General features: G+C 40.0%; 1 protein-coding gene across 2 annotated transcripts in view; it reads left to right on the forward strand.

Annotated features, from left to right (window-relative positions):
- The window catches only part of LOC139458148 (porphobilinogen deaminase-like), a 35,674-nt gene extending 11,592 nt beyond the window's left edge, over nucleotides 1-24,082 (forward strand). For both annotated transcript variants that reach the window (XM_071239466.1, XM_071239467.1), the window contains 8 exons: nucleotides 3,051-3,184; nucleotides 3,615-3,692; nucleotides 4,917-4,992; nucleotides 6,911-7,024; nucleotides 8,063-8,221; nucleotides 11,590-11,643; nucleotides 12,436-12,528; nucleotides 13,954-24,082. In XM_071239466.1, the coding sequence (XP_071095567.1) occupies nucleotides 3,051-3,184; nucleotides 3,615-3,692; nucleotides 4,917-4,992; nucleotides 6,911-7,024; nucleotides 8,063-8,221; nucleotides 11,590-11,643; nucleotides 12,436-12,528; nucleotides 13,954-14,181 (936 nt within the window). In that variant the 3' untranslated portion in view covers nucleotides 14,182-24,082. The remainder of the gene's footprint in view (nucleotides 1-3,050; nucleotides 3,185-3,614; nucleotides 3,693-4,916; nucleotides 4,993-6,910; nucleotides 7,025-8,062; nucleotides 8,222-11,589; nucleotides 11,644-12,435; nucleotides 12,529-13,953) is intronic.
- The last annotated feature ends 2,618 nt before the right edge of the window (nucleotides 24,083-26,700 follow it).

The following is a 26,700-nucleotide window of genomic DNA, read 5'->3' on the forward strand; positions in this document are numbered from 1 at the left end:
CTAATGCATGTCGCTTTATAAAAACAACAACCCTGAAGGAAACAGTAAATTCCATGTAACTTAGCGATGACTTTCACTTTGTATGAGTTCACTGGAGTTTCAAATCGATGAACAAGTATTTTCTCGGTTTGTTCACTGGGATGGATCAACGACCATGCAGTCAAACTCTCTTACTTTTCTCAATGTATGCTAAGGGGAAGTTGGGTAGCCTAGTGGTTTAAGCGTTCGCTCGTCACGCCGAAGACCTGGGTTCGATTCCCGACATGGGTACAATGTGTGAAGCCCATTTCTGGTGTCCCCCGGCATGATATTGCTAAAAGCAGCGTAAAACCAAACGCACTTGCTCACTTGTATCTTGTGATACAGTCCGTATCATGATACGGTCTGAAGTTACCACTGGTATCATGATACAGCCTGACATTACCACTGGTATCATGATACGGCCTGACGTTACCACTGGTATCATGATACGGCCTGACGTTACCACTGGTATCATGATACGGCCTGACGTTACCACTGGTATCATGATACGGCCTGACGTTACCACTGGTATCATGATACGGCCTGACGTTACCACTGGTATCATGATACACCGCAACAAAAAGTAAGAATTGATGAAATTTGTGAAATACAACTCTATAGCCTCTTGCTTCATACATTTAATTTTGGTCATCTCAAAAAAACAAAAACTCGTTATCTACAAAGAAATAACAAGAACAAAACAGTTGTAAATGAAGGGATGGTTATGAAATGTAATAGTTTGTCAGACGGCCCTCTGCCCACACATCAGCCATGCTTACTAGTTGCCATCAAGGGAGGTAACTGTTCCTGTTCAACGTAGAGCGTATCACGATCCCACAAACTCAAGTATTGTGTGTGTTTCATGTTGAACATGGAGAACATGGGGACATTCATCTTCCTGAGGCAAGAGAGTAAACTGACTATAAAAGTCCAGTTTCCACCCTTACCGAACTAGGCTGGAATTCCTGGGCTCGATCGTAGCGCCACCAGTGGTTATTATGAGTAATGTCCCCTCTAAGCCTCTCCTATGGACCAATCAGATTCCACCTCTCGTGTCACTTGCGTTTGCTTCACACAAAATGGTGGCGCCCAGTCAGGACAATCTGATTGGCAATCAAGATCTATATTGTGATAAAACGGGTCTTACATAGCGAAAAACATGAAATCACGTGAGCACCTTGATTAAAACCGGATTTAGATTTCGGACAGCGATTTTGATTGGACTATGCATAGACTTGTTAGCCCAGCCAAAATGTAACTCCATAATACCAGCCTAGTTCGGCAAGGGTGGAAACTGGACTTTATAGTCAGTTAACTCACTTGCCTCGGGAAGATGTAGGACATTGAATGTAATGAGTATTATCAATCTAAATGCAGGGTTTTACGAGATGCATGACGTTGCATCCTAGATGCATGCAAATATAGAATGGACTCAACTAGTCTAAGCATCATATCTTGGGAGATGCAAAACGTGTGTCTGAATCATTAAAACTATGTAAAAATGTAGATTGCGAGTTCTGTGACTGACATTCTGGTAAGAGATATCGGCAATGTGCAGAGTGTCAGTGGTTGATATTCTTCAGTCTAACTTTGAAGTCCCTACCTGTTGTCAACTTCCCAAAGGCAAGAGAGTCTGCTAACTTATGTCAAAGCCTAGACTTTAATATAGCAGCTTTAGAAAGTGGCACTAGTCCTATAATCCTTGCCAAACTGCCCAATTGTTCAGGTATCATGAGGACTAATAGAAATTTGCCATAATTAAGGGTTTTGCTATATGTTACTATAAGGACTAGTGGACTAAAACAGTTAGTTTCTATCTCTGTAAAGCTTGTCGTAAAAGGCGACTAACGGGATCGGGTGGTCAGGCTTGCTGACTTGGTTGATGCATGTCATCGATCCCAATTGCGTGGATTGATGCTCATGATGTCAATCACTGGATTGTCTGGTCCAGAATCGATTTTTTACAGACCGCCGTCATATAGCTGGAATATTGCTGAGTGCGGTGTAAAACAACAAACCAACCAACCAGCCAACTGTATAAGCTAGTTGACACAATTGCCTCAGAAGATGATCTTTGATAGATTTATGGCTTCCGAGCATGTACAATGTTAAATTCAAGTGAAGTGTGCATTATGACACCAATTATGGAAGTCATGTTTCTCATAAACTTTGTCTCGGACCTCTGAAATCGTTAATGAGAGACCACTGGACTCTACAATAGATAGACCCACCTAACTCAGTAATGAAGGAAGGGGGCCAAACCGTCTTTAATACAGTTGCTAACTATATCCACGATCTTTATTCATATAATTTTCGATCCAAGTTTTCAACATTACCGAAACGTGATAGTTTGCCTGTGTGTAGAAACTTTCAATCTTTACAGTTGTTGTGGAAAAGCAAATGTTGTGTGATGTTTGTTTGACATGAAACTTGAAGAACAATAGTTGCTTATTATGTATCTGGCTCACGGGTGGCCCAGTCGTCTAAGGCGCCGCGATTCGCTGTGCAGAGTTGCGTCCCTTGGGCACGCCAGAAACCTATGATTGTGGGTTCGAATCCCGGTTCGCCCCGATTATGTTTCTAGGTTTGTCAGCACCATACCCGTGCTCGTGGGTTTCACCAAAGTGGTAAATGTCTGAGACCTGCATCACTTCGGGCTTTCCTCCCACTTTAAGCTGACACGCCGCGATATAACTGGAATACTGTTAAAAGCGGCGTTAAACCCAACTCACTCACTCACTCACTATTATGTATCTCATAGAAATTACCAAAATGCGCAAAATGTATTTCTTCTTGGCAACTTGTAAAATATTATTTCGTTCTCTGCCAGATCTCGCCATGAAGAGCAAATGTTTTAACCACTGGGAGATGGCAAGACAGTACATCAGTGGTCTGAAGGCAGTGGCACTATAGGCTGTAGGGGTGACACTCCACCTCCCCCACCCCCCGGACCACCCCACCTCCACCCGATTATAACGGACATGTTTCGCTTGAAATGGTTGATGATGTAAGTTTTACATTAATTTCAGATTGGGGAGAAGTCCCTGTTCACCAAGGAACTTGAAGACTCTCTGAAGGACGAGACAGTCGACTTTGTAGTGCACTCACTCAAGGATCTCCAGACAGTGCTTCCAGAGGGGATGGTCATTGGATGTGTTAATAAGTATGAACATGCATGCCTTGGGGGCTTCAAAAAAGAATCAATATTAAATTCAAAATTTCCAATTTCTTTGAAATGCTTTTAATCATTTATGTATTGTATTGTAATTTTGTAATTTTCCACTTTATTCTAATCTATGACAGAAGGGGAAGCAAGAGTTATCTCCCTTTCAGCGTTTGTTAAATCAGAGACCATAACGATATGGTCTTTGGTTAAATATTGCAATTCTGTAGTCTCAGCAGCGAAAACTAAGATCTGATTTTAATGAGATTGGTACAACGTGTGAAGGCCATTTCTGGTGTCCCCTGCCGTGATAAGGCTGGAATGTGACTGAAAGTGGCATAAAACAAAACTCACTCGAATCCCAGATTCCCAGATATTTGTTAAAGATGGGGAATAAAACTATATTCACTCACACATTTTGTGACTTCAGACGGGATGATCCCTACGATGCAGTTGTTATGCATAAGAAAAACAAAGGCAGGACCCTGGAAACACTGCCGGAGGGAAGGTGAGCTTTAATCTCCAATGATTTACCATTTCAGTTGTGTTTCTTCTTCTAGGCCTATATATACAGTAAACTAGGTTTTCATCGAACATGCTTATAACGAACTAACAGATATAACGAACTGGTCCTTTGGCCCCGACCATTTGCTGTATATATACTGTTATATGCCTGTAACGAACTACGATTATAACGAACTAAAATAAGTGGTCCCTTTTAGTTCATTGTAACGTAGTTTAGTGTATATGCATTGTTTTATATGCAGGGATTAGGTAGCAGCAGAGGGAGAATATTTAACGTAATGGCACAGTATACATCGTATACCAATCGTAGACCATTCATTGTGTGCTATGATGAATAGATAAACCACTAAACCCGTGAAGTTCGCGTAATAATTTTCAAACAATCCTGATTGTGCAACACGTCAGTTTTAAATCACACACATTCAAGTACACACACGTCTTTCCATGTATCCACATTCACCCGCTAACCGCACAGGCCGCGGACAGCTAAACGAGCCTCCTGGTGGTAATGAAGGCAGGGAATCAACCAAGCACTAACGGTGAAGTGACACTAATACACAGGATATTCAAAGTCCTTTTACACGCGCTTCAGTGACTTTGCCCATGCACGCGAAAAAACGGTTCCTGCATTAGGAATTGAAAATCCACATCCCAAAGAGGCCACCCTGACTGGCATAGTTAAGAATACTCACCAATTATCTATGTAACCATAGTACCATGGACTCAAATATACCAAACAGTTAAGAAGTAGGAGAAATACGTCATATTTGGTCAAAAATGGAAGTTTCACTCTCCTACCCAGAGTTCCACGTGGTCAGCCTACATCACATCTTACAGTCCCTTCAAGATATTGGATATATTTTTCATCTGTTCCCTTTTTTATGAGTCTACACGTCTAGATAAACACATGTCATAGAATGGTTAACTTTCATTGCGAAAAAATCCTAAAACGTGAAAAACTTTCCATTTGAAGTCTTTGAAGTGATACACATAAGGAAAAGAATTTGATGATGTCAACTTCTTTATTAGGAGGAACACAACGTTTTGGAATATATGCTTACTCCTTCATCAGGTGAATGAAGGAGTAAGCATATACTCCGAAATGTTGTGGAAAAATAACGAAACATACCGACTTTGTTATGATGCGGACGGTGCCTGAGAACCAAGACTATTATATTTTTAGCCTAAATGTGTTTCCATTCTCCAGCGTTATAGGAACAAGTTCTCTGAGAAGAATATCCCAGATCCGGAGGAAGTACCCTCATCTGGCAATTAAAGACATTGTATCCTTCCAAGAACAGACCAGCCTGCATCTATTGTGGCTGTACCCAAACTGTTCACTGAGATGTAAGATGTGTAACAAAGTGATGGGGAAACGATGCGACACAATGGGTGCGATACGATTTTGTATTACTGTATTCGACATAATAAGCGACCAGGGCCCTCTCAAAATTAGAAATAGGGGGCTCTTATTAGAATATTATTTTGTCGAGAAAAAAAATTCGATATTATTAACAATATGTGACCAGGGGGCTCTCAAAATTAGAAATAGGGGGCTCTTATTAGAATATTATTTTGTCGAGAAAAAAAATTCGATATTATTAACAATATGTGACCAGGGGGCTCTCAAAATTAGAAATAGGGGGCTCTTATTAGAATATTATTTTGTCGAGAAAAAAAATTCGATATTATTAACAATATGCGACCAGGGGGCTCTCAAAATTAGAAATAGGGGGCTCTTATTAGAATATTATTTTGTCGAGAAAAAAAATTCGATATTATTAACAATATGTGACCAGGGCGCTCTCAAAATTAGAAATAGGGGGCTCTTATTAGAATATTATTTTGTCGAGAAAAAAAATTCGATATTATTAACAATATGTGACCAGGGCGCTCTCAAAATTAGAAATAGGGGGCTCTTATTAGAATATTATTTTGTCGAGAAAAAAATTTCGATATTATTAACAATATGTGACCAGGGCGCTCTCAAAATTAGAAATAGGAGGTTCTTATTAGAATATTATTTTGGTGGAAAAAACAGAGTTGAAAGATAAATTTTGTGGTTTATGCTGACAGCCTGAAACGTTTAGATACGAGAGAGATATTTTTCCAGAATTTAATTGCCCATAATTAAGGGTGCATATAACACACGAGCACGAATAAATAAGTATTGTGTACATTGATCAATCGAAAAGGGTGCTAATTGGGATTGTTCACGAGCCAATATATTAGCAAATATCTCATTACGTCATACAGTATGTTACATTACTTTTATTTCATAAGTTGATAATCTTTCCTTTTACACATCTAATGGAAACACAACCTGAAAGACTTGTTCTTAAATGTCAGAGATAAAAAAAGTAAGATATTGTCAAACAGAAGCATAGTAGAGGGATGCTATTCTGTTTATAGCCGACCGGGAAATACCAGCTGATTGTTGAACAGTTCAGTTGAACATTTTAAGTTCTTTGTTATTAGCATGTATTTATGCCCATATAACTGGTAGTGTAATGTAGAGTATGTATCGTGATACAGGGGTTGTATATCGATGTATTGTATCGTTGGCATTGTATCAGGATGCAATACTGTATCGCCGTATTGTTAAATCCCATAACAGATACATTAAAGAACTTGTATTCTAAACAAAAAAAAAACAGGAATAGAAATGATTTTTCTTTCAAGTGTGCTACAGGGGCGTTCATTTAGATGTTTAAATGTGCCAATAGCAATACATTTTGGTTTCATCCACCATGTTTAACCATAGGCTTATTTGTCCCTATCCTTTTCACTGAGACAGATACCCCCCTGTCCGATTCTCAATCGCAAGATTCATTTTTAAATCCTCCTGTCCATTTTCACTGCTTGTCAAGTTTACTTTTTGAAAAATATTTTTATCATTGTTTTATATAATAAACATTTAGCGGGGCGGGCAGGGCAGGGCAGGGCGGGGCAGGGCAGGGCGGGGCAGGGCGGGAGGGCGGGGCAGTTATTTCGGACCCTGAGCTGACTCAAAATAGTTTTTAGGGTTGATGGTTTCCATGGAGTTAACTAGGTCAAGATTAATGCAATTTAAATTCAAACTTCTCATTGCCTTGAATTTGGGGAAGAGAGGGATTTGAAAAGATGTTGAAAATGCCTTGAATGTTCTGTATTATCCCTGGTTCAAGACGTGTATGTAGTCAGCTTCCTTACCTGCATCAGAGAGGCAATCTGAACACACGCTTCAGCAAACTGGACGATGCCGACGTGTATGACGCCATTGTCCTGGCAGTTGCAGGACTTGACAGGATGGGCTGGAGTCATCGCATCTCACAGGTTCATTTTTCTGATATCTTTCAAATAAAAAAAGCTGCAGTAACCATATCTCTATGGTGCTCCCTGTCAACGATTTTGTCTCGACTTGTCTACACAGAGCTGTAAGAGTGTTTTGTGAGTAGGTTCCCCATTTGAAACATACCCCACTAACATCCCTGCAATACAGGACCATAGCTTAAGCATGTCAGCATTTAGAAGTAGGTGTCATCGATGTGTGCTGATCAAACTTGTCAGAGACAGGTTCATTAGAAGAATCAACTGCAGTGCTAGTACTTTTAAGTCGGTGAAATTACTCATCTTATATGTTAAAAAAAACCTCCCTAAGTTTGGGACCCATTGATTAAATTTGTAAATTGTTTGGGGTATTTTCCTCCTTTTTTCAACTTGCAGTGACGTTAGAGTTAGGTGTGATTATTGTACTGTCATGCCAGACTAGACACAAAATATGTGTTTACTAAGGGAAGTCTGCAAGTCATTCAGCTCCAAAAGATCTTTGTAAGAACAAATTAAAAATCAGCTCTTTTTGAAAATGACATTTTCCACCTTCCTAAAAGGATTTTTCACATTAAGATCAATAAACCAAGACATTTGTTATATATTCAAGTGAAGACGTTTTGTGAAAAGAAAATGTTGAGGGATTCTCAGATTCAAGGACGGGCTAATGTCTTCAAGGGCTCCATCCACCGTTAACATAAGACCTGTAAATATCTGGGGTAGAATAGGTCTTCAGCAACCCAGGCCACTTTGCTTGTCCGTAGAGGCTACTAATAGGATCAGATGGTCAGGCTCACTGATTTGGTTGATGCATGTCTTCGTATCCCAATTGCATGGATTGATGCTCTTGATGTTAATCACTGGATTGTCTGGTCCAGACTTGATGATTTACACACTGCCATATAGCTGGAATATTGCTGGATGTGGCGTTGAACGAATGAACAAGGAATGAACAAAGGAACGAATGAAGGAACGAATGAACATGAACTTCATTAATTTACAAATTTTGGGTAAGATTTAGTTACACTGTTGTGTTTGTTGCAGAAGCTGACCTCGGACGTGTGCATGTACGCAGTGAGCCAGGGAGCCATCGCCGTGGAGTGTCGGGCTGCGGACACAGACATGCTGGAGATCCTCCAGACACTCCACCACCGGGACACGGCACTCCGATGTGTGGCCGAGAGGGCGTTCCTCCGCAGGCTGGTGAGAATACCATATCACTCCAACAGTGCTTTCCCCTGACAGCAGGGGTAGATTTAAGAACAGGATTGTATGTAGCCTGGGCCCGTTCCACAAAGCGATCTTAGCGCTGAGTCTGTCGTAAGTCTATGTTAATGTATGGGAGTTACGATCATCTTAGCGCTACGATCGCTTTGTGGAATGGGGCCCAGCACGGCTTGTTCCTTTTAAAAGTTACTGGCCCTTCTCCAAACTAACTGGCCTTCCACTAAATGGGGTCACGTAGCCATCTAACCACCTAGCAGATTTCTTTGGTTGGTTGGTTTGTTGTTTAACGCCGCACTCAGCAATATTCCAGCTATATGACGGCGGTCTGTAAATAATCGAATCTGGACCAGACAATCCAGTGAATGATATCATGAGCATCGATCCACGCAATTGGTATCGATGACATGCATCAACCAAGTCAGCGAGCCTGACCACCCGATCCCGTTAGTCGCCTTTTACGACAAGCATAGTCAGCTGTCACGGCAAGCATGGGTTGCTGAAGACCTATTCTCCCCGGAATCTTCACGGGTCTGAACATTTTTGAACTCAGCATCCTTAAATATTTTTTCCTGCGATCAAATCTTGGCTTCCATTTGCCTCATTTCATGGCGATTTATGAACAAATAAAGAAGTTGGTGACTGGTTGTCATTCTACCAAGATGATACCATTAGAAACAACTAAACATACAGAGAGAAGAAGTGAAACTTTGACTTGCAAGACAGGCCATACTTTATGTTTCAGCAAACCCTTTGTAATTTTAACTGGCTGCGACCAACAGGACAGCAGTTAAATCATACCCTTTAACTAACCCTGTTCAGTCACTTGTTATGTCAAGTTTTTGTTAAAGTTCATATTTTTGCAAAATTGGTGTTATATCATTGCATTTAATGCAATAATATAAGACTAAGCACTAAAGCCTTTTGAATTCTTTTGAGTCTCAGTGAAATACAAGTCACCTCTACAAAGCCATATGATTGGTTATGAATATAACAGAGCTCCAGATAAGCTGCGTATCTGCGTAAAATACTCATAAAAAATGCAGAAATACACAGTGAAATAAAATCCAAGCGTATCAAATACGCAACGAACATTACAGATTCGCTACAAAAATGAAACGTATCATCAAAATATTGAGAAGTAACCCTGCGTATTCGATTAGCAAATCAGCAACATATTTTGAAATTATAAACAGACATTCCGTCAACCTTGCCAAACTCCACGATGACAGTTACATCATGATCATTTGCCATTACACTTTCTTGTGGATGTATCGCAGTATTTTTGACTCCTATAAAGCTCTCGAACTCACACGACACCAGTTTGCAGGGACTCGATGAATAGTGTTTTTAAATATTTAACTTAAATACCCACATGTGTAAAAACTAGTGGCTAACAGAAATTTGAATACCCAGATAAAATCACTAATACTCAATGATTTTAAAATGCATGGGTAAAATACCCACAACACCAAAAGCTTATCTGGAGCTCTGCTATAAGTACATGAAGTAGGACAGTGTTGGTTCCGGTTTGGTAATAGTACTGACATTGGCTGCACAATGTATCTTCTATAATGGTTAAGATAGGTCCCGGGAGACAGGCAGCAAATCTGTTCCTATCTCCAGGCGGTCACAAGGGTTAAAGTTCTTGGCCAGTGGATGGGCAGACAGACCGTTGTCATTGGGTGGTTGCTCACTTGTATTGATTAACATGTACTTTTAAGAAAGTTTATTGTCAATCATTTTACCCATGAGTGAGTGAGTATTGTTTTACGCCACTTTGAGCAATATTCCGGCAATATTAGGGCGGGGGACACCAGTAATGGGCTTCACACATTGTACCCATGTCGGGAATTGAACCCGGGTCTTCGGCGTGACGAGCGAACACTTTAACCACTAGGCTACCCAACCGCCCCATTTAAAAAAAAATTCTATTAATTCATTTTTTTCATTTTTTTTTTTTCATTTTTTAATATTTTTTTTTAATATTTTTTTTATATTTAAAAAAAAAAAAATGGCCCTTGAAGATCCAGAGTAGAATAGGTCTTCAGCAACCCATGTTTGCTGTAAAAAGTGACTATACTTGTCATTAGAGACGACTGACTGGATTGCCATGTCCAGAATTGATCATTTACAGACCGCCGTCATATAGCTGGAATATTACTGAGTTAAACAACAAACAAACAATATATGTACAAAGCTGGAAACACTGCTTAAATCGCCATGACATTGGACCTGTAACCGTTGTGGAATGTCACATGTTCTCTATTTCCGCAAATCCCGTCCTAAATTTGCCAGGTTCGCTCAGGTTCTCAGCCATCATGGAGCAGTGCATGCTCGTGCAGTGCCCGGGCGCGACTGTAACTAACATCGTCACTGCTATGTAAACATGTCAATCAAGTGTCACCGATGAGTATCACTAGCATGCCTTACCCGATTCGCCCGCAGCCAGCTTGTTGGGTGAAGCGCTCGTACAATCTCAGTTTGAGCGAAGTCTGTAGTGTGGAATAAACAGGGGATCGAAGAAATAGTGTTTGACCCAAAACAAATTATTTGACCGGAAACAAACAAACAAACAAACAAACAACTCTATTCAGTTCTCTAGGTTGAGGTCCGTGAATATCCGGGTTAGAATAGGTCTTCAGCAACCCATGCCTGCCGTAAATGGCTACTGTGCTTGTCGAAAGAGGCATGTCATCGTATCCCAACTGGGTGGATCGATGCTCATGATGTCAGTCACTGCATTGTCTGGTCCGGACTCGATCATTTACAGACCGCCGTCATATAGCTGGAATATTGCTGAGTTAAACAACAAACAAACAAATAAAGGTACAAAGCTGGAAACACTGCTTTAAATCGCCATGAGATTACACGATTCGCCCGCAGCCAGCTTGTTGGGTGAAGCGCTCGTACAATTTCAAGTTTGTGCATGGAAATCAACATTAAACAACAAACAAACAAACAATCATTTTCAAGCTTCTCAATAAACAGTTTTTACTTTCTAGTTCTTTTCTATTTTGAATGTTACTGTTAATTTCCTGAGGAGTTTCGTGCAAACTGTTGACCCGTCATTTATCAGATGCCGATGTGTATTAGAGGCCTGGCGTCCATTCTGTTTAACGCTGGCACTGTGGTACAGCAAGTTAATGTGATGGGGACAATTTCTTTAAATGATGGACAAGTATCTATGTGAGGCCCGGCATCTATCTTTTTTTGACAGTGTGTGACCCAGGGTCTAATAGAGTTTGGTGAAGTAAATATACTTATGGCATACAGCATTGACATGAGCAAAATTTGAATAAAGAGAACTATTTCTATATTTATCTGTCATGTTTTGTGTTTTCCAGGAGGGAGGCTGCACTGTGCCAGTGTCAACATTCACGGAAATCACGGACGACAAGGTGCTGTAGTTAAATCCAATTTAGCGATCTTAGTGCTAAGATGATCGTAACTCCCATACTTTAACACAGGCTTACGACAGTCGTAACACTAAGATTGCTTTGTGGAACGGGCCCCAAAACTTGATTTGTGTGTAAGAATAACATGCTTGACGTCTTCACCAGGTGAATGATGTTAATTTTACCATGACATTGAAGGATGATCTTATTTGATTGGTTAATTTGACGGAATTTTAAGTGGTTGGTGAGGGATCGCCACTTCTGACCTCACCGCTGTGCAAGAAAGGATGTCTGTTTTAAGAAACTTTGACCTAAATATCACAGAACATCAAATTTCAACTCGATCTTAATTTCTTACATGTTGTGGGAATTGGTATACCGTATTCGACGTAATAAGCGTCCCGCTCCAATAAGCACTCATGGCAATATTTGCTAATATATTGGCTAGTGAACAATCCCAATTAGATTGATCAATGTACACAAGACTTATTTATTTGCTCATGTGTTATATGCACCCTTAATTATGGGCAATTAAATTCTGGAAAAATATATATGTCGTATATAAACATTTCAGGCTGTCAGCATAGACCACGAAATTTATCTTTCAACTCTGTTTTTTCCACCAAAATAATATTCTAATAAGAGCCTCCTATTTCTAATTTTGAGAGCGCCCTGGTCACATATTGTTAATAATATCGAATACGGTATGCCTTTTTACTAAGTCCAATATCATCTGGTATTTATGGTTTTCTGATGACTTGGCGTGTTATTGAACATGTTCTGTGATGTCTGCAGCTGGTGATCCGCGGGGGCGTCTACAGTGTTGATGGGAAGGAAGTGGTGGAGGACGAGGCCGAAACTCAACTGCCGAAACTTCCTAAGACACAGGTCAGTGGGATGTCACATGCCTTGTGTATTCCAAGGGAATGTCGAAACAATACCTTCACTAGGTTACACACAGAGGGGCCTCAAGTGGACTGGGGTTCTTAAATGTACTTAATGTACCTACATGTCCATTTTCACAACTTCTACAAGGTAATAGAGCGCAGCGAGGCAAAACAAGGGTTGTCAATCACACACTGCCAACACCGGACTTCGGATCGGCTTCTCCAAATGCCAAATTGGATGTGAAAACTTCTATTTCTTCTGGATGAGTGCACATATACCTCCCCAGTCAACATCAGGCATGCTAAAAGCTGAAAACAGTGGTCACACAATATCAAATGACAAACCAGTTTGGATATAACAGCCAGGAGACAGTTCTTGAGGGGACAAAATAATTATTTGAAAGTCATATTAGTGAAAAATAAGTCTGTTTTAAGAAACTTAATAGAAAAATAGCATCATTCATTCACACCAAAGCACCTAACAGAAAGATATATTGGTATGCTACATTGTTTACTATAAACAAGGAGGTTTGTGACATATTCTGCTGTCAGCAGTGTACATGCTTCATACTCAAGATAACGGCATCGCGTAACTTGACCGGCAAGCGATTAACACAAGGCAGAAATCGTTGTGGCAATGGTGACTTTATCCTAATTTGTTGTCAAATTCATCAGTGTCAACAAATTCAGAAGGGAGGAGGAGGGCTTGATGGAAAGAGGTACCCTGGGGGGTTCGTGCTGAGTTCGACCACAATACGAAGCAACATTCATTTCCAGGCCATCCAAATGCTCCATTCAACCCCAAATGTCCCAAACTTCACTGTCATTATTTTTAAATTAAATAATGAACATGTAAAAGAACCAATAAACCTAAACATAATTTAACTGACCTGTTGAATCCTACTGCCACCTTGCTGTTGCCTGTGCTGTGCTGTAATTGTGAGGTGGTTAGATTGGTGCAAAGAAGACTATCTTAGTTTTTAAATGAGCCAATGAGAAGCTTAGAATTAGAGTCAGGTGATAAACAACTTTCATCCTGGATCCAGAATGAGACAATATTCTTGATCCAGCATTATACTTTACATAACTCTGACGTCATAACCATTCAGATGAATGAAATTCATATGAACTAATAGATAAACAAAACCAAATGTCAATCTAACTGACATTTGCCTAAAACCACCAACATTAGAATACTCCCACCAACCATCAATATTTTTAACAACCTTTTTATGACTTATGCATTTTTTTAATTCTTATTTTACCTTTAAACCATAAAATATAAAACACCATGTTACATCCAATAATTGTAAAATAGATATATACAAAGAAACCAAGTTATGACATTTAAATACCCTCAAAATGTCACTGCTAGATTTACATGTGTCCATATTCCCTGGTAACATGGCATCCATCTTGTCTCCAGGCTGAAGGCAGCAATACCCACGTCTACTGCTCCATCGTCGGAGGGAGCGACCCGGCCACGTTCCTGGCTGCGGAGACAGTTGGCATCGAATTGGCAGGCAAGATGATAAAGCGTGGCGCCGAGGCAATACTGACAGTGGCCAAGAGGAAGGCTAAAGAAGCAATCGAGGAAGAAAGAGTCAGGAAGATGGCACGCACAGAAAATTATAAAACTGCTGTTTCATCATAAATGGTTTGAGTAATGCCAGTGTAAAGATTATGAGTGTGTAGGAGAGAGGAATAGTATCAGCTGATTTTGAAGTGAATGTTTTTAATTAGTGTGTACACTTACCAAGCTGTGTTTCCCAGTTGCTAGAAACATGGAAAGAATACAAATGTTTTAATGCTGACGAGATGTGAAAATTTCGGATTGAAAATTTTCAGATGTGATGCTTGGATGCAATGATATGATTATGTCAATGTATGAATTATTTAATTAGTGTGTACACTAACCAAGCTGTGTTTCCCAATTGCTGAAAACGTGGAAAGAATACAAATGTTTTAATGCTGACGGGATGTGAAAATTTCGGATTGAAAATTTTCAGATGTGATGCTTGGATGCAATGATATGATGATGTCAGTGTATGAATTATTTATATTACTTTTACCTATGTATACAGTGTTCAAAACTAAGCATGAAACTCAAGGGGTCCATGTCATTATGTTCATGTTAAAAGTTGAAAATGTTGGGGTCCATCGTTCGAGGTTCTGTAGGAACAACAATAAGAACCCCATGCTGCCCTTAATTGTGAACACTGTATTTAGACAATGATGTTGCTTAGATACTATTGTGAGATTCTGTTTGAGGTATGTTTTCTTATATTAAGGGTGGCCTTCTGTGTCTACAAGCTTAACGTCCTTCACCATCTTGTCTCCTGTTCCACAAAGCGATCTTAGTGCTACGATTGTCGTAAGTCAGTGTTAAAGAATGGGAGTTACGATCAGCTTAGCGCTAAGATCACTTTGTGGAACGGGGCCGTTCCACAAAGTTATCGTAGCACTAAGACTGTTGTAAGTCAGTGTTAAAGAATGGGAGTTACGATCAACTTAGCGCTAAGATCACTTTGTGGAACGGGGTCCTGTTCCACAAAGTGATCGTAGCACTAAGACTGTCGTAAGCCTATGTCAAGTATGGAAGTTACGATCACCTTAGTGCTATGATTGCTTTGTGGAACAGGGTCCACATCAATATAGTTTTTTGTTGTAAATATAACGATGATTTGACAGCAAATTGTTTTTACTAACTTCAGGCTTGGACAAGTGGCTGAAGCCGTGGCTTGCCTGAGCATGTGTTTACTTTTAAAAAGTCCGCTTATTTCTCCAATGTGATAAAAGAGACTGTGTTAAGACACAAGTTCTTGGCTTTTGATCTGAAAATGAACGTATTGATTGAAGGTTGTGTTGGGTCCTGCATAATTTGTTTATCCTTTTTGATAAAATATTGTATTGGAGTGATCAGAACAGTTGGCAGAGTAAAACATTTTTATTGTCTAAGACATATTTTGCATTAAATTGACTCTTATCACTAAACGTCTGTGGTCTGCTTGTCTGCTGGTGTCTGTCTGTATGACAATTAGTTGGGCCATTGACAGCTTGTGTCTGTCTCTGTATGAAAGTTAGTTGGTCCGTGGTATGCTTGTCTGTAAAAGTTGAAGATTTAGAGATTTAAATACTGTTGCAGGGGATCCCAGGGTCCCCATATTATTGAACACTCATAGTGGCAATAACTAATCACGTCTTTCAATTCATATTAGCAAACATAAGTAGTAGTTTTATAGGACTTGAATCAAATGTGCTGGAACTGCCATTGTTTCCGAGCCTGATGGACAATTTAGAGTGCACTAGACTGAAGCCTCAGTCTAGTAAATTTCTGTTCGGTCTAGTAAGCTCAGAAAATAGAAGTCCATATATGTTAAAACTCTAAAATGATGCTTAGTTTCAGCACAGTCTTCCTTTAGGCTAGATTGGTGAGCAGATCGTGCGCCTGTCTGAACACTGGGGTTCAAAGACAGGCTCGTCACGATATGGCTGAAATATTGCCGATGTGATATAAAACTGAACTCACTCACTCACTGAAGGCCTGAAGATACACTGAGGTCATGCTCAAGTCACAGAGTATGCAAAATGGTACTTTGTTCACGGTACAAAATTGGAGCTGTCATTGATTGGAAATTTTTGTACCCATATGTCAGCACAATACATCACCATATATCAATATATTGAATAATGATAAACTTAATTATCTATTATCTGTATGTCGACTCAAAAGTAGCACGAAAAGTTGATGTATCAATTAATAATATGATAAATAGAGTGTCAGTATATACACTCAAAAGTATTCTGATATGTTGATATATGAATTAATAATATAATAAATATGGTGTCAGTATATCAACTAAAAAATATGACGATATGTTGATATATATTGATCAATAATAATGTTAATTATTCTGTTTGTTTGTAGAGATAAGCTACCAATGATGATCTGCAGTTAATTAACTTAATGATAACTATGAACAAGGCATTATTTGTTTAGGATTTTTCTGCTCTCTCCTTGTGCATTTTTATCATGGTAATCTCTCTGTATGTAAACGTTTCTGTGGCCGTGATTATTAGGTTAAGATCAAAATCTTTATCAATACAATATTGACATAAAATTTAACATAATGTTCATGCAGTATACCATGACATGCCTTTATGACTGACGGGATCGGCTGGTCAGGCTTGTTGACTTGGTTGATGCATGTCATCGTATCCCTTTCGCTGAAATCGATGCTCATGAAATCAATCACTGGATTGCCTCGATTATTTACAGACTGCTCACAAAAAGCTGCTATATGCTGAATGTGGAAAGTAGCAAATCATGTTTTTGTCCACTAAGAAATGTCCTTCCTCATTTTCACTAGTCTTGTACTTTCGGACTTTGAGTTAATATCAAATTCTGCATTTGATAATCCAGCAATTGGAAATATAGTGTGAAGCTCTTTATGTTTTTCATTGTTGATGTTGCTTGCGTTAGTGAATCACTTCAGCTGTTTGGCTGAATTTGTCTTTTGATGACTATTTTATTAATTCAACCTTCAAACAATTGAGTCTTCTCTGAACCAAGGATACAACTGGTCCTACATCTTCTGTTGCAAGGATTCAACTGGTCCTACATCTTCTGTAGCAAGGGTTCAGCTAGTCCTACATCTTCTGTAGCAAGGATTCAACTTGTCCTACATCTTCTGTACCAAAGATTCAACTGGTCCTACATCTTCTGTAGCAAGGATTCAGCTAGTATACATCTTCTGTAGCAAGGATTCAACGGGTCCTACATCTTCTGTAGCAAGGATTCAGCTAGTCCTTCATCTTCTGTAGCAAGGATTCAACTGGTCCTACATCTTCTGTACCAAGGGTTCAACTGGTCCTACATCTTCTGTACCAAGGATTCAGCTGGTCCTACATCACCTGTAGCAAGGATTCAGCTAGTCCTACATCTTCTGTAGCAAGGATTCAGCTAGTATACATCTTCTGTAGCAAGGATTCAACTTGTCCTACATCTTCTGTACCAAGGGTTCAACTGGTCCTACATCTTCTGTACCAAGGATTCAGCTGGTCCTACATCACCTGTAGCAAGGATTCAGCTAGTCCTACATCTTCTGTAGCAAGGATTCAGCTAGTCCTACATCTTCTGTAGCAAGGGTTCAGCTAGTATACATCTTCTGTAGCAAGGATTCAACTGGTCCTACATCTTCTGTAGCAAGGATTCAGCTAGTATACATCTTCTGTAGCAAGGGTTCAACTGGTCCTACATCTTCTGTAGCAAGGATTCAGCTAGTATACATCTTCTGTAGCAAGGATTCAACTGGTCCTACATCTTCTGTAGCAAGGGTTCAGCTAGTCCTACATCTTCTGTAGCAAGGATTCAACTGGTCCTACATCTTCTGTAGCAAGGATTCAGCTGGTCCTACATCTTCTGAACCAAGGATTCAACTGGTCCTACATCTTCTGTAGCAAGGATTCAGCTAGTCCAACATCTTCTGTAGCAAGGATTCAACTAGTCCTACATCTTCTGTAGCAAGGATTCAGCTAGTCCTACATAATCTGTAACAAGGATTCAACTGGTCCTACATCTTCTGTAGCAAGGATTCAGCTAGTATACATCTTCTGTCCCTATGATTTACAGAGGAATACAGGAATCTGCCTTGGATTTGTTTAATGTGCCTTGAAAAATCCTATAATATTGCGATTCGTCTTGAAAGATTGTGCCTTGAAAAGACTTTGAAATTGGACAATGTGCCTTTAAATTACCTACCCAATCCACATATCATGTAAACCCGCCTGAAATAAATACAGCTCAGATTTTTGTTATAAACTTTGAGGAAGACAATTAATGATTCAAGTTATTAAATGTAATCTTGTTGCTATGGTTATGAAATTATTATTAAAGGTGTGCTGTCAATAGCTTCCCAGGGGTTTGGTAAATATGATCGTGGAAATTGTAAGTTGGGGTAGGTTAAGGTGAAAGGAATGCATTGCTGCTGATGAGAATTCAGGAAGTGATAGGAATGTGGTAAGATTGTCCATTTGAGACAAGAATTTCTTTTCATCCTTCTTCGGTCGTCGGCTGTTGACTTGGGTGGTTGGCGTTGTGTCCACACCAAGTCCTGGATCACTTGATTCATAACTTGCATTTAATTACCGATTATAATTTTTGTGTGAGCATCTGCAGTGTTTATGAAAGTTGTTAATTTGATCTCAAAGTCTTGTCATGACAATTAAAGAATGAGTCCTTCATAGATCTGAGGAAGCATTTAGGCAGGGGTTATTGTTATCATAAAACATGGACATTCTGTAAGACAATATCACCGGTGACATGTACATTTGAGGTCAGCCTGATTATGTGAGTCATCCTAGACCAACTGTATTCACCATCACAAGCCCTCTGGGCGCCCCAGTGACATGTTCCTGTGAGGTCAGCCTAATTATGTGAGTCATCCTAGACCAACTGTATTCACCATCACAAGCCCTCTGGGCGCCCAGTGACATGTTCCTGTGAGGTCAGCCTGATTATGTGTGTCATCCTAGGCCAACTGTATTCACCATCACAAGCCCTCTGGGCGCCCCAGTGACATGTTCCTGTGAGGTCAGCCTGATTATGTGTGTCATCCTAGGCCAACTGTATTCACTGTCACAAGCCCTCTTGGCGCCCAGTGACATGTTCCTGTGAGGTCAGCCTGATTATGTGTGTCATCCTAGGCCAACTGTATTCACTGTCACAAGCCCTCTGGGCGCCCAGTGACATGTTCCTGTGAGGTCAGCCTGATTATGTGTGTCATCCTAGGCCAACTGTATTCACTGTCACAAGCCCTCTGGGCGCCCCAGTGACATGTTCCTGTGAGGTCAGCCTGATTATGTGTGTCATCCTAGGCCAACTGTATTCACTGTCACAAGCCCTCTTGGCGCCCCAGTGACATGTTCCTGTGAGGTCAGCCTGATTATGTGTGTCATCCTAGGCCTACTGTATTCACTGTCACAAGCCCTCTGGGCGCCCCAGTGACATGTTCCTGTGAGGTCAGCCTGATTATGTGTGTCATCCTAGGCCAACTGTATTCACTGTCACAAGCCCTCTTGGCGCCCCAGTGACATGTTCCTGTGAGGTCAGCCTGATTATGTGTGTCATCCTAGGCCTACTGTATTCACTGTCACAAGCCCTCTGGGCGCCCCAGTGACATGTTCCTGTGAGGTCAGCCTGATTATGTGTGTCATCCTAGGCCAACTGTATTCACTGTCACAAGCCCTCTTGGCGCCCCAGTGACATGTTCCTGTGAGGTCAGCCTGATTATGTGTGTCATCCTAGGCCAACTGTATTCACTGTCACAAGCCCTCTTGGCACCCCAGTGACATGTTCCTGTGAGGTCAGCCTGATTATGTGTGTCATCCTAGGCCAACTGTATTCACTGTCACAAGCCCTCTTGGCACCCCAGTGACATGTTCCTGTGAGGTCAGCCTGATTATGTGTGTCATCCTAGGCCAACTGTATTCACTGTCACAAGCCCTCTTGGCACCCCAGTGAACAGATAAATTTAAATGTGAACTGAACTAAATCTGTAATGTGAACATGCAAATACAGACTCCACTGACCAGTATCAGGATTTCCATGGGGTTCTTATTAAGATTATTTAAACTATTTTGATGCCATTCTATTTGCTGGCCAAGTAAATCTGAAGCAACTATAGGTCCTTATGCAAACAACCCTATTGTTTTTATATTTGAAAACCAGGTACTTAAGAAGACCACCTTGGTACTTCAGAAAGTCACCTTTGTACTTTAGAAGACCGTCTTGGTATTTTAGAAGATCACCTTGGTACTTTAGAAGACCGTCTTAGTACTTTAGAAGACCATCCTGGTACTTTAGTAGACCATCTTGGTACTTTATTAGACCATCTTGGTACATTAGAAGATCACCTTGGTACTTTAGAAGCCCTGAAGATCTGGGGTAGAATAGGTCTTCAGCAACCCATGCTTTCACGTAAAAGGCGACTATGCTTGTCGTAAAAGGCGACATACGGGATCGGCTGGTCAGGCTCGCTGACTTGGTTGATGTATGTCATCATTCCCAATTATGTGGAATTATTCTCATGATATCAATCACTGGACTGTCTGGTCCAGATTCGATTATTTACAGACCGCTGTCATATAGCTGGAATATTGCTGAGTGGGGCGTTAAACAACAAATCAACCAAGCTGAGAAGATCACCTTGGTTCTTTAGAGGACCAACTTGGTACTTTAGAAGATCACCTTGGTACTTTAGAAGATCACCTTGGTACTTTAGAAGATCACCTAGGTACTTCAGAAGAGCACACAAGAGTACAGATAAGCTAGGAGATAGTTGGTAGTTTGTCATATGCCTTTGTTTTATTTTTGTTTGTTTAACTTAACTAGTCAGTGTGTGTTACGTTTATATCCTGGAGATGATATAGTGATGGTATATTGTAACCTTGACCTATTTTAATGTGACCTACTTTGACCATCTGATTGTGAGTCAATGGGAGTGTTAATTAGTTGAAAAGGGTATTAACAGGCTATAACAATGTTTCAAATGAAGTGACAGAAAGTTGATGACAACTGATCACGACCTGTTCTTGTGAGAACTGACATATCCCCCACGAGGAGTTAAGCGTAAGCCCTACATTTAGGTGAGAATAGGCCCTGTGGGTTTCACGGCTCCTTTGCAAACTGTGCTGGTTGTAAGAGGTCCAGTACAAACTGGAGTAAAATGCCACTCACTCACAGGGTCAGGTTGTTCTAGTCATGTCAACACGTTCCTACTGTTCGTACGACTGCCTCTGTGGTGTCGTCATTGATAGAGCATCTGCCCAGGGAGCCTCGGTGGTACGTTCTCCCCTGATGTGTTATACCAGAAGACGTTAAAAGATGGTACTTGTTGTTACCCTGGTTCTGGTGCTTGGCAAAGGGATGAAACATGGACTGGTCTGCTCTGAGGCAGAATAATGTGACTGAGTTGGGTAACCATCTTAACACGTCGTGTGGCATCTCCCTGTGCTAGCACTATAAAAGCAGCATTAATCCAAACTAGTACAACCTCTTCCTCCCCCCTCCACACACACACACACACACACACACACACACACACACACACACACACACACACACACACACAAAGTCGCTATAATAGTGCAATAATCTTGGAATGCGGCGTTAAACTCCCTTACACCTCATTTTGTTCATAATATTTCATGTGTTATTTAACCTAATATATATGCCATACCATGTATTTATAGAATTATGTTTATTGATTGTGAGGTTTTGTTGATTTTCATGATATTTTTATATGTATCATTTCATTATTGATGTTATTAAGAATAATTACTGTCGAACTCTATCAAGCATCTGTGCATTATTTATGTAGATTTGTAGTCACATCAAATCAAATCTGTCATTCAACCTGATTGTTTTTAGTTTCATAATCGAGTTTTAGAAACTTCAGTTTGCTATTGCAAGAGGAGGCCTTCCTGTTGGTATGATTTTATTGCGTATTCTATCATGTACATCCATGTCAACATGCAAATAATGCATTTAAATTTTGCCTCTGCAACCAACCATTTATTTTACTTTTAAAATTTAAGTCACATCTGTTCCGAGAGGTAAAACCATTGAACACATTCATTGAATTTTTCATAATTGTAACATTTCTTGAAAGAATGAGGGTATTTTATGAGAAATGATGAGCAATGTGATCCCATCACAGAAAGAGTCATGTTTCTCATCTGATGTGTGCAACATGTGTATTAGCCTTGCGTCCATCTACTCTACACATTGCCCCAATGTCAAGCAGGGGTTCGCTCAATTTGTATGCAATACTGAGCCTGTATGACATCCAGGAGTGGTAAGCAATGGACATCTGTCTCTATGACACAATGTGTATGCAATACTGAGCCTGTATGACATCCAGGAGTGGTAAGCAATGGCCATGTGTCTCTATGACACGATTTGTATGCAATCCTGAGCCTGTATGACATCCAGGAGTGGTAAGCAATGGCCATCTGTCTCTATGACACAATTTGTATGCAATACTGAGCCTGTATGACATCCAGGAGTGGTTAGCAATGGCCATGTGTCTCTCTGACACGATTTGTATGCAATACTGAGCCTGTATGACATCCAGGAGTGGTAAGCAATGGCCATGTGTCTCTCTGACACAATTTGTATGCAATACTGAGCCTGTATGACATCCAGGAGTGGTAAGCAATGGCAATGTGTCTCTATGACACGATTTGTAAGCAATCCTGAGCCTGTATGACATCCAGGAGTGGTAAGCAATGGCCATCTGTCTCTATGACACAATTTGTATGCAATACTGAGCCTGTATGACATCCAGGAGTGGTTAGCAATGGCCATGTGTCTCTCTGACACGATTTGTATGCAATACTGAGCCTGTATGACATCCAGGAGTGGTTAGCAATGGCCATGTGTCTCTATGACACAATTTGTATGCAATCCTGAGCCTGTATGACATCCAGGAGTGGTAAGCAATGGCCATGTGTCTCAATGACACGACAAACCATCCTTACCTACCACTCAAAGAAGATTAAGAACACCTGACTTTTTCTGGCTGGTAATCTGTCATGGCTCACGGGTTTTTTAACACACAGCCTGCCAATTGTGGGTGTTCTTTAACACAGTAGTATACTTACATGGGTGATGGAGGAACACATGGCAAACTTGTGATCTACTAACAATACGGAGCAATAGGGTCTGTTTGTTTGCTTGTTCCCTGTACTGGGTTCCACTCATAACTTTCTTATTGATGGTAACTTCTTTATATGCAGAGAACAGTTATGGGGGTTACAGAGTGTTATGTTTTAACACATTTGTTAAAGTCAAAGTGTTAACTTATCGTACGTGTTCATGCAGTTTGGGACTTCAAATATTTCAGTGCCTGTTTAGTTTCTGTTTTCTGTTTCAGCTAAATAGCAACAAGAAATCCCTAGAAATAAACAGAATAATATTAAAACATCATAGTTACGCCAGACCTTTTTTTTTTGTTTGTTAAATCATTTTGAAGTTTGATTAAAATTAAAATATAAATAATCTTGGCCTGGTTTGTGTCCTTATAAATATTATAAATCTAAAATTTGACAGTGACATTTCCCTACAATTTTCTTTTTCAAAGTGGTTATACAGTTTACTGTTTCACCATCCATGTCATTTTGTGAGGGCAGCATAAACAATTGTAAGGTGAAACGAATAATAATAATGTTTATGTGCTGTTAATGTTCATCTGCTTCTTACATGTTGTGTGTCTGTGAGTTGGCATCAATGCCACAGTAAACTGTGCTTCACTTCTATCATGGCATAATTGTTGCTCCGGAACTGTGTCTGTAAATGAATGGGAAATGGCACGAGTGAAATATTAGTTTTTTTGTTTTGTTACTTTTAAGCATAGTCTATTTATTTATGTGATACCTTGTATTGTTTATTAAGGGTGATACTATTAATCCAGATTTAACAAAAGAGAATACACATAGTGTACACCTATATAATCATGATTCGAACTGATGTCAATAAACCGCATTTTATAATATTGAAATGATTTTGTTTTGGATTTCAACTTGCTCAGGGCTGCAGATTCTTTTTTTGAGCTTTTGTGTATTTGCTCACAAGTTATCATTCACATTGGATATCAGAGTAGTTCTTGATCTGGTTCAAAGGTAGTGTTTCATTGGCATTCTAGAAGCTGGTGAGTAGGTAAGAAAACGTACAATTTCTGGTTTATTACATAAAGCGACCTGTTGATGAAGATTTTTACACTGTTGCAAAATCTGTTATTAAAGGTTCTCACTCACAGGTCAAAAGGACACTAACAGTGATGTCACCTATGTATATATATATATATGTAAGGCAATGTACCCCCTCAAAGATCAGCACTAAATCAACAGTTTCTCGTAAATATCAGGCTGACTGTCATCACGGCTTTCACGGTTTGTCACTAAATCTGTAGTTTGACACTCATCTATCATTGACACTTCTGAACATAACTGGTGGAAACATCTCTTAGACCGATGCGGAGCATATCCCAAAAGCAATTTCCAAAAGCAATTGAAAGTATCTACTGGCTCTATCACATGAGTCATGTTGTAAATCAGAGTTTATTTTAGCTTATGGACTGCCGGTTTCACGAAATATATTCGCCCCCAGAATAAAATCTCCCCCCGGCGAATTTATACCGGTACAGTTCCGCCCCTCTCGAAATAAACTCTCCCCCACCCTACGAAATAAAATCTCCCCCCAAAATATTTCCTCCCCCGGTCGTTTTATAAATACTTGCCATGCAGTTGCCAATAGTTTTAAAGGGTGTGGAAGGGGGGTTGAGGAAGTACTATTTTACTTCTCTGTGTCGTTCTTGTTTTCTCTTCAGTGTGAGATTAAACTGTATCATTTTTACTATTTTGATATTTTGCAATATGTTGTGGTCATCAGTTATGCAAATCAGTTTCGGTGTGTCTTTTTAACAAGATGTTCTTCATTAATATTCACCGCCAGCCCCATTGTAACAATTACATGTACACTTTGCTTTGACGATGCCGGTTGATGTTGTTCAATACAGGTGTTTTTGAATCTATTCTACATGCTAATCATTTCGGGAAGATGATACACATTTCTCTATATTTTGGGTTACTTTGCTTATAAAGATTATACATATAAACGTACGCAGTCTTAGTAGATTTTAAAGTAGATTTAATCAGTGCTGAATCAGATAGTTATGATGTTTAACAGAAACCTGGTTGCACCATGATATTCTAGCCTCTGTAATTACACTGATACCATTTTCAAATCGTAGCCTGTATTAAGGAATATATTTTAGATCTTTAATCAGAGTATAACGGTGTGGATATGTTGACAGTTTTTACATAGTTAGTGTTAAAACCGAATGTTTGCGAGGATTAATAAGGCGAATTTATACTGGCACAGTTCAGCCCCTGTCGAAATAAACTCTCCCCGACCCTACGAAATAAAATCTCCCAACCCCCCAACCCCCAGAATACCACCCCCGGTCGTTTTATAAATACTTGTGTTTGGCTTGTGTTCTAAAGCTTTCGATATGGTATGGCACCACGGGCTAATACAGAAACCTAAAAAAATAGGACTAAAAGGCCAAATAATAAACTTCATCCAAGATTTCCTAAACAATCGCAAAATAACCGTGGGTATAGACCACACGCTATCGGACCAGTGTCCTCTAGAAAATGGCACTCCCCAGGGCAGCATCCTCAGCCCAACCCTCTTCAATATAATGATAAACGATCTATTCGAGGGCTTATCCCCTAAACTAAACACTTCAAAATTCGCGGATGACGGAGCCCTATGGATCCGCACTAAAAGCATTAACCAAATTCTTAGGACTTATTTTCGATGAACATCTCACCTGGGATGCTCACATCCAAAACCTAACAAATACATGCAGTAAAGACCTTAACACACTAAGATGTCTCACCGGCTCCAACTCGGGAGCTTCCAAAGATACCCTCCTCTCACTCTATACAGCACTAATTAGATCAAAACTAGACTACGGCTGCGCCATATACAACACCCTAAATAACTCTCTATCTAAAAAACTTGACTCAATACAATATCAGGCTCTCAAACTCATTACACGCACCCAACATGGCACCTCCTACACCTCACTTCAGGCCTTAACAGGAGAAATGCCACTAAGTCTACGCAGGGAACAGCTAAGCTTAAATTTCTGGGCCGCGTCCCAATCAAACCCTCTCATCCAAAACTTAATAAACCAAAACATCAGCCCTAAAAACCAAGCTCTAGCTCGTAAACACCCCTTACTTACCCCAATATCCCAAAGAATAACAAACTACCTAAATGAACACCAAATTAAAAATCTTAAACAAAACTGCAAACAATCAAATATCTTCACCCCTAAACTTAAAATACCCAAAATAGACACAACACTAGCTAGCCAAATAAATAAACAAACATAGCTAAAACTACCACACTAGCATACATACACAAAAATTGGCCAAATTGGTGTCACATTTACACGGACGGATCCTCAGATCCGACCTCCAAACACACGGGTTTCGGAGTCCATACCACACAACCAACTAAAACCACACAATCCTTCCGACTCCCAAATAACCAATCAATATTCACGGCAGAACTAATGGGCATGGCCTCAGCCCTCCA

This window comes from Haliotis cracherodii, unplaced genomic scaffold (assembly GCF_022045235.1).
Source record: "Haliotis cracherodii isolate W230 unplaced genomic scaffold, xgHalCrac1.p SCAF_12, whole genome shotgun sequence".
Classification (NCBI taxonomy): Eukaryota; Metazoa; Mollusca; class Gastropoda; order Lepetellida; family Haliotidae; genus Haliotis; species Haliotis cracherodii.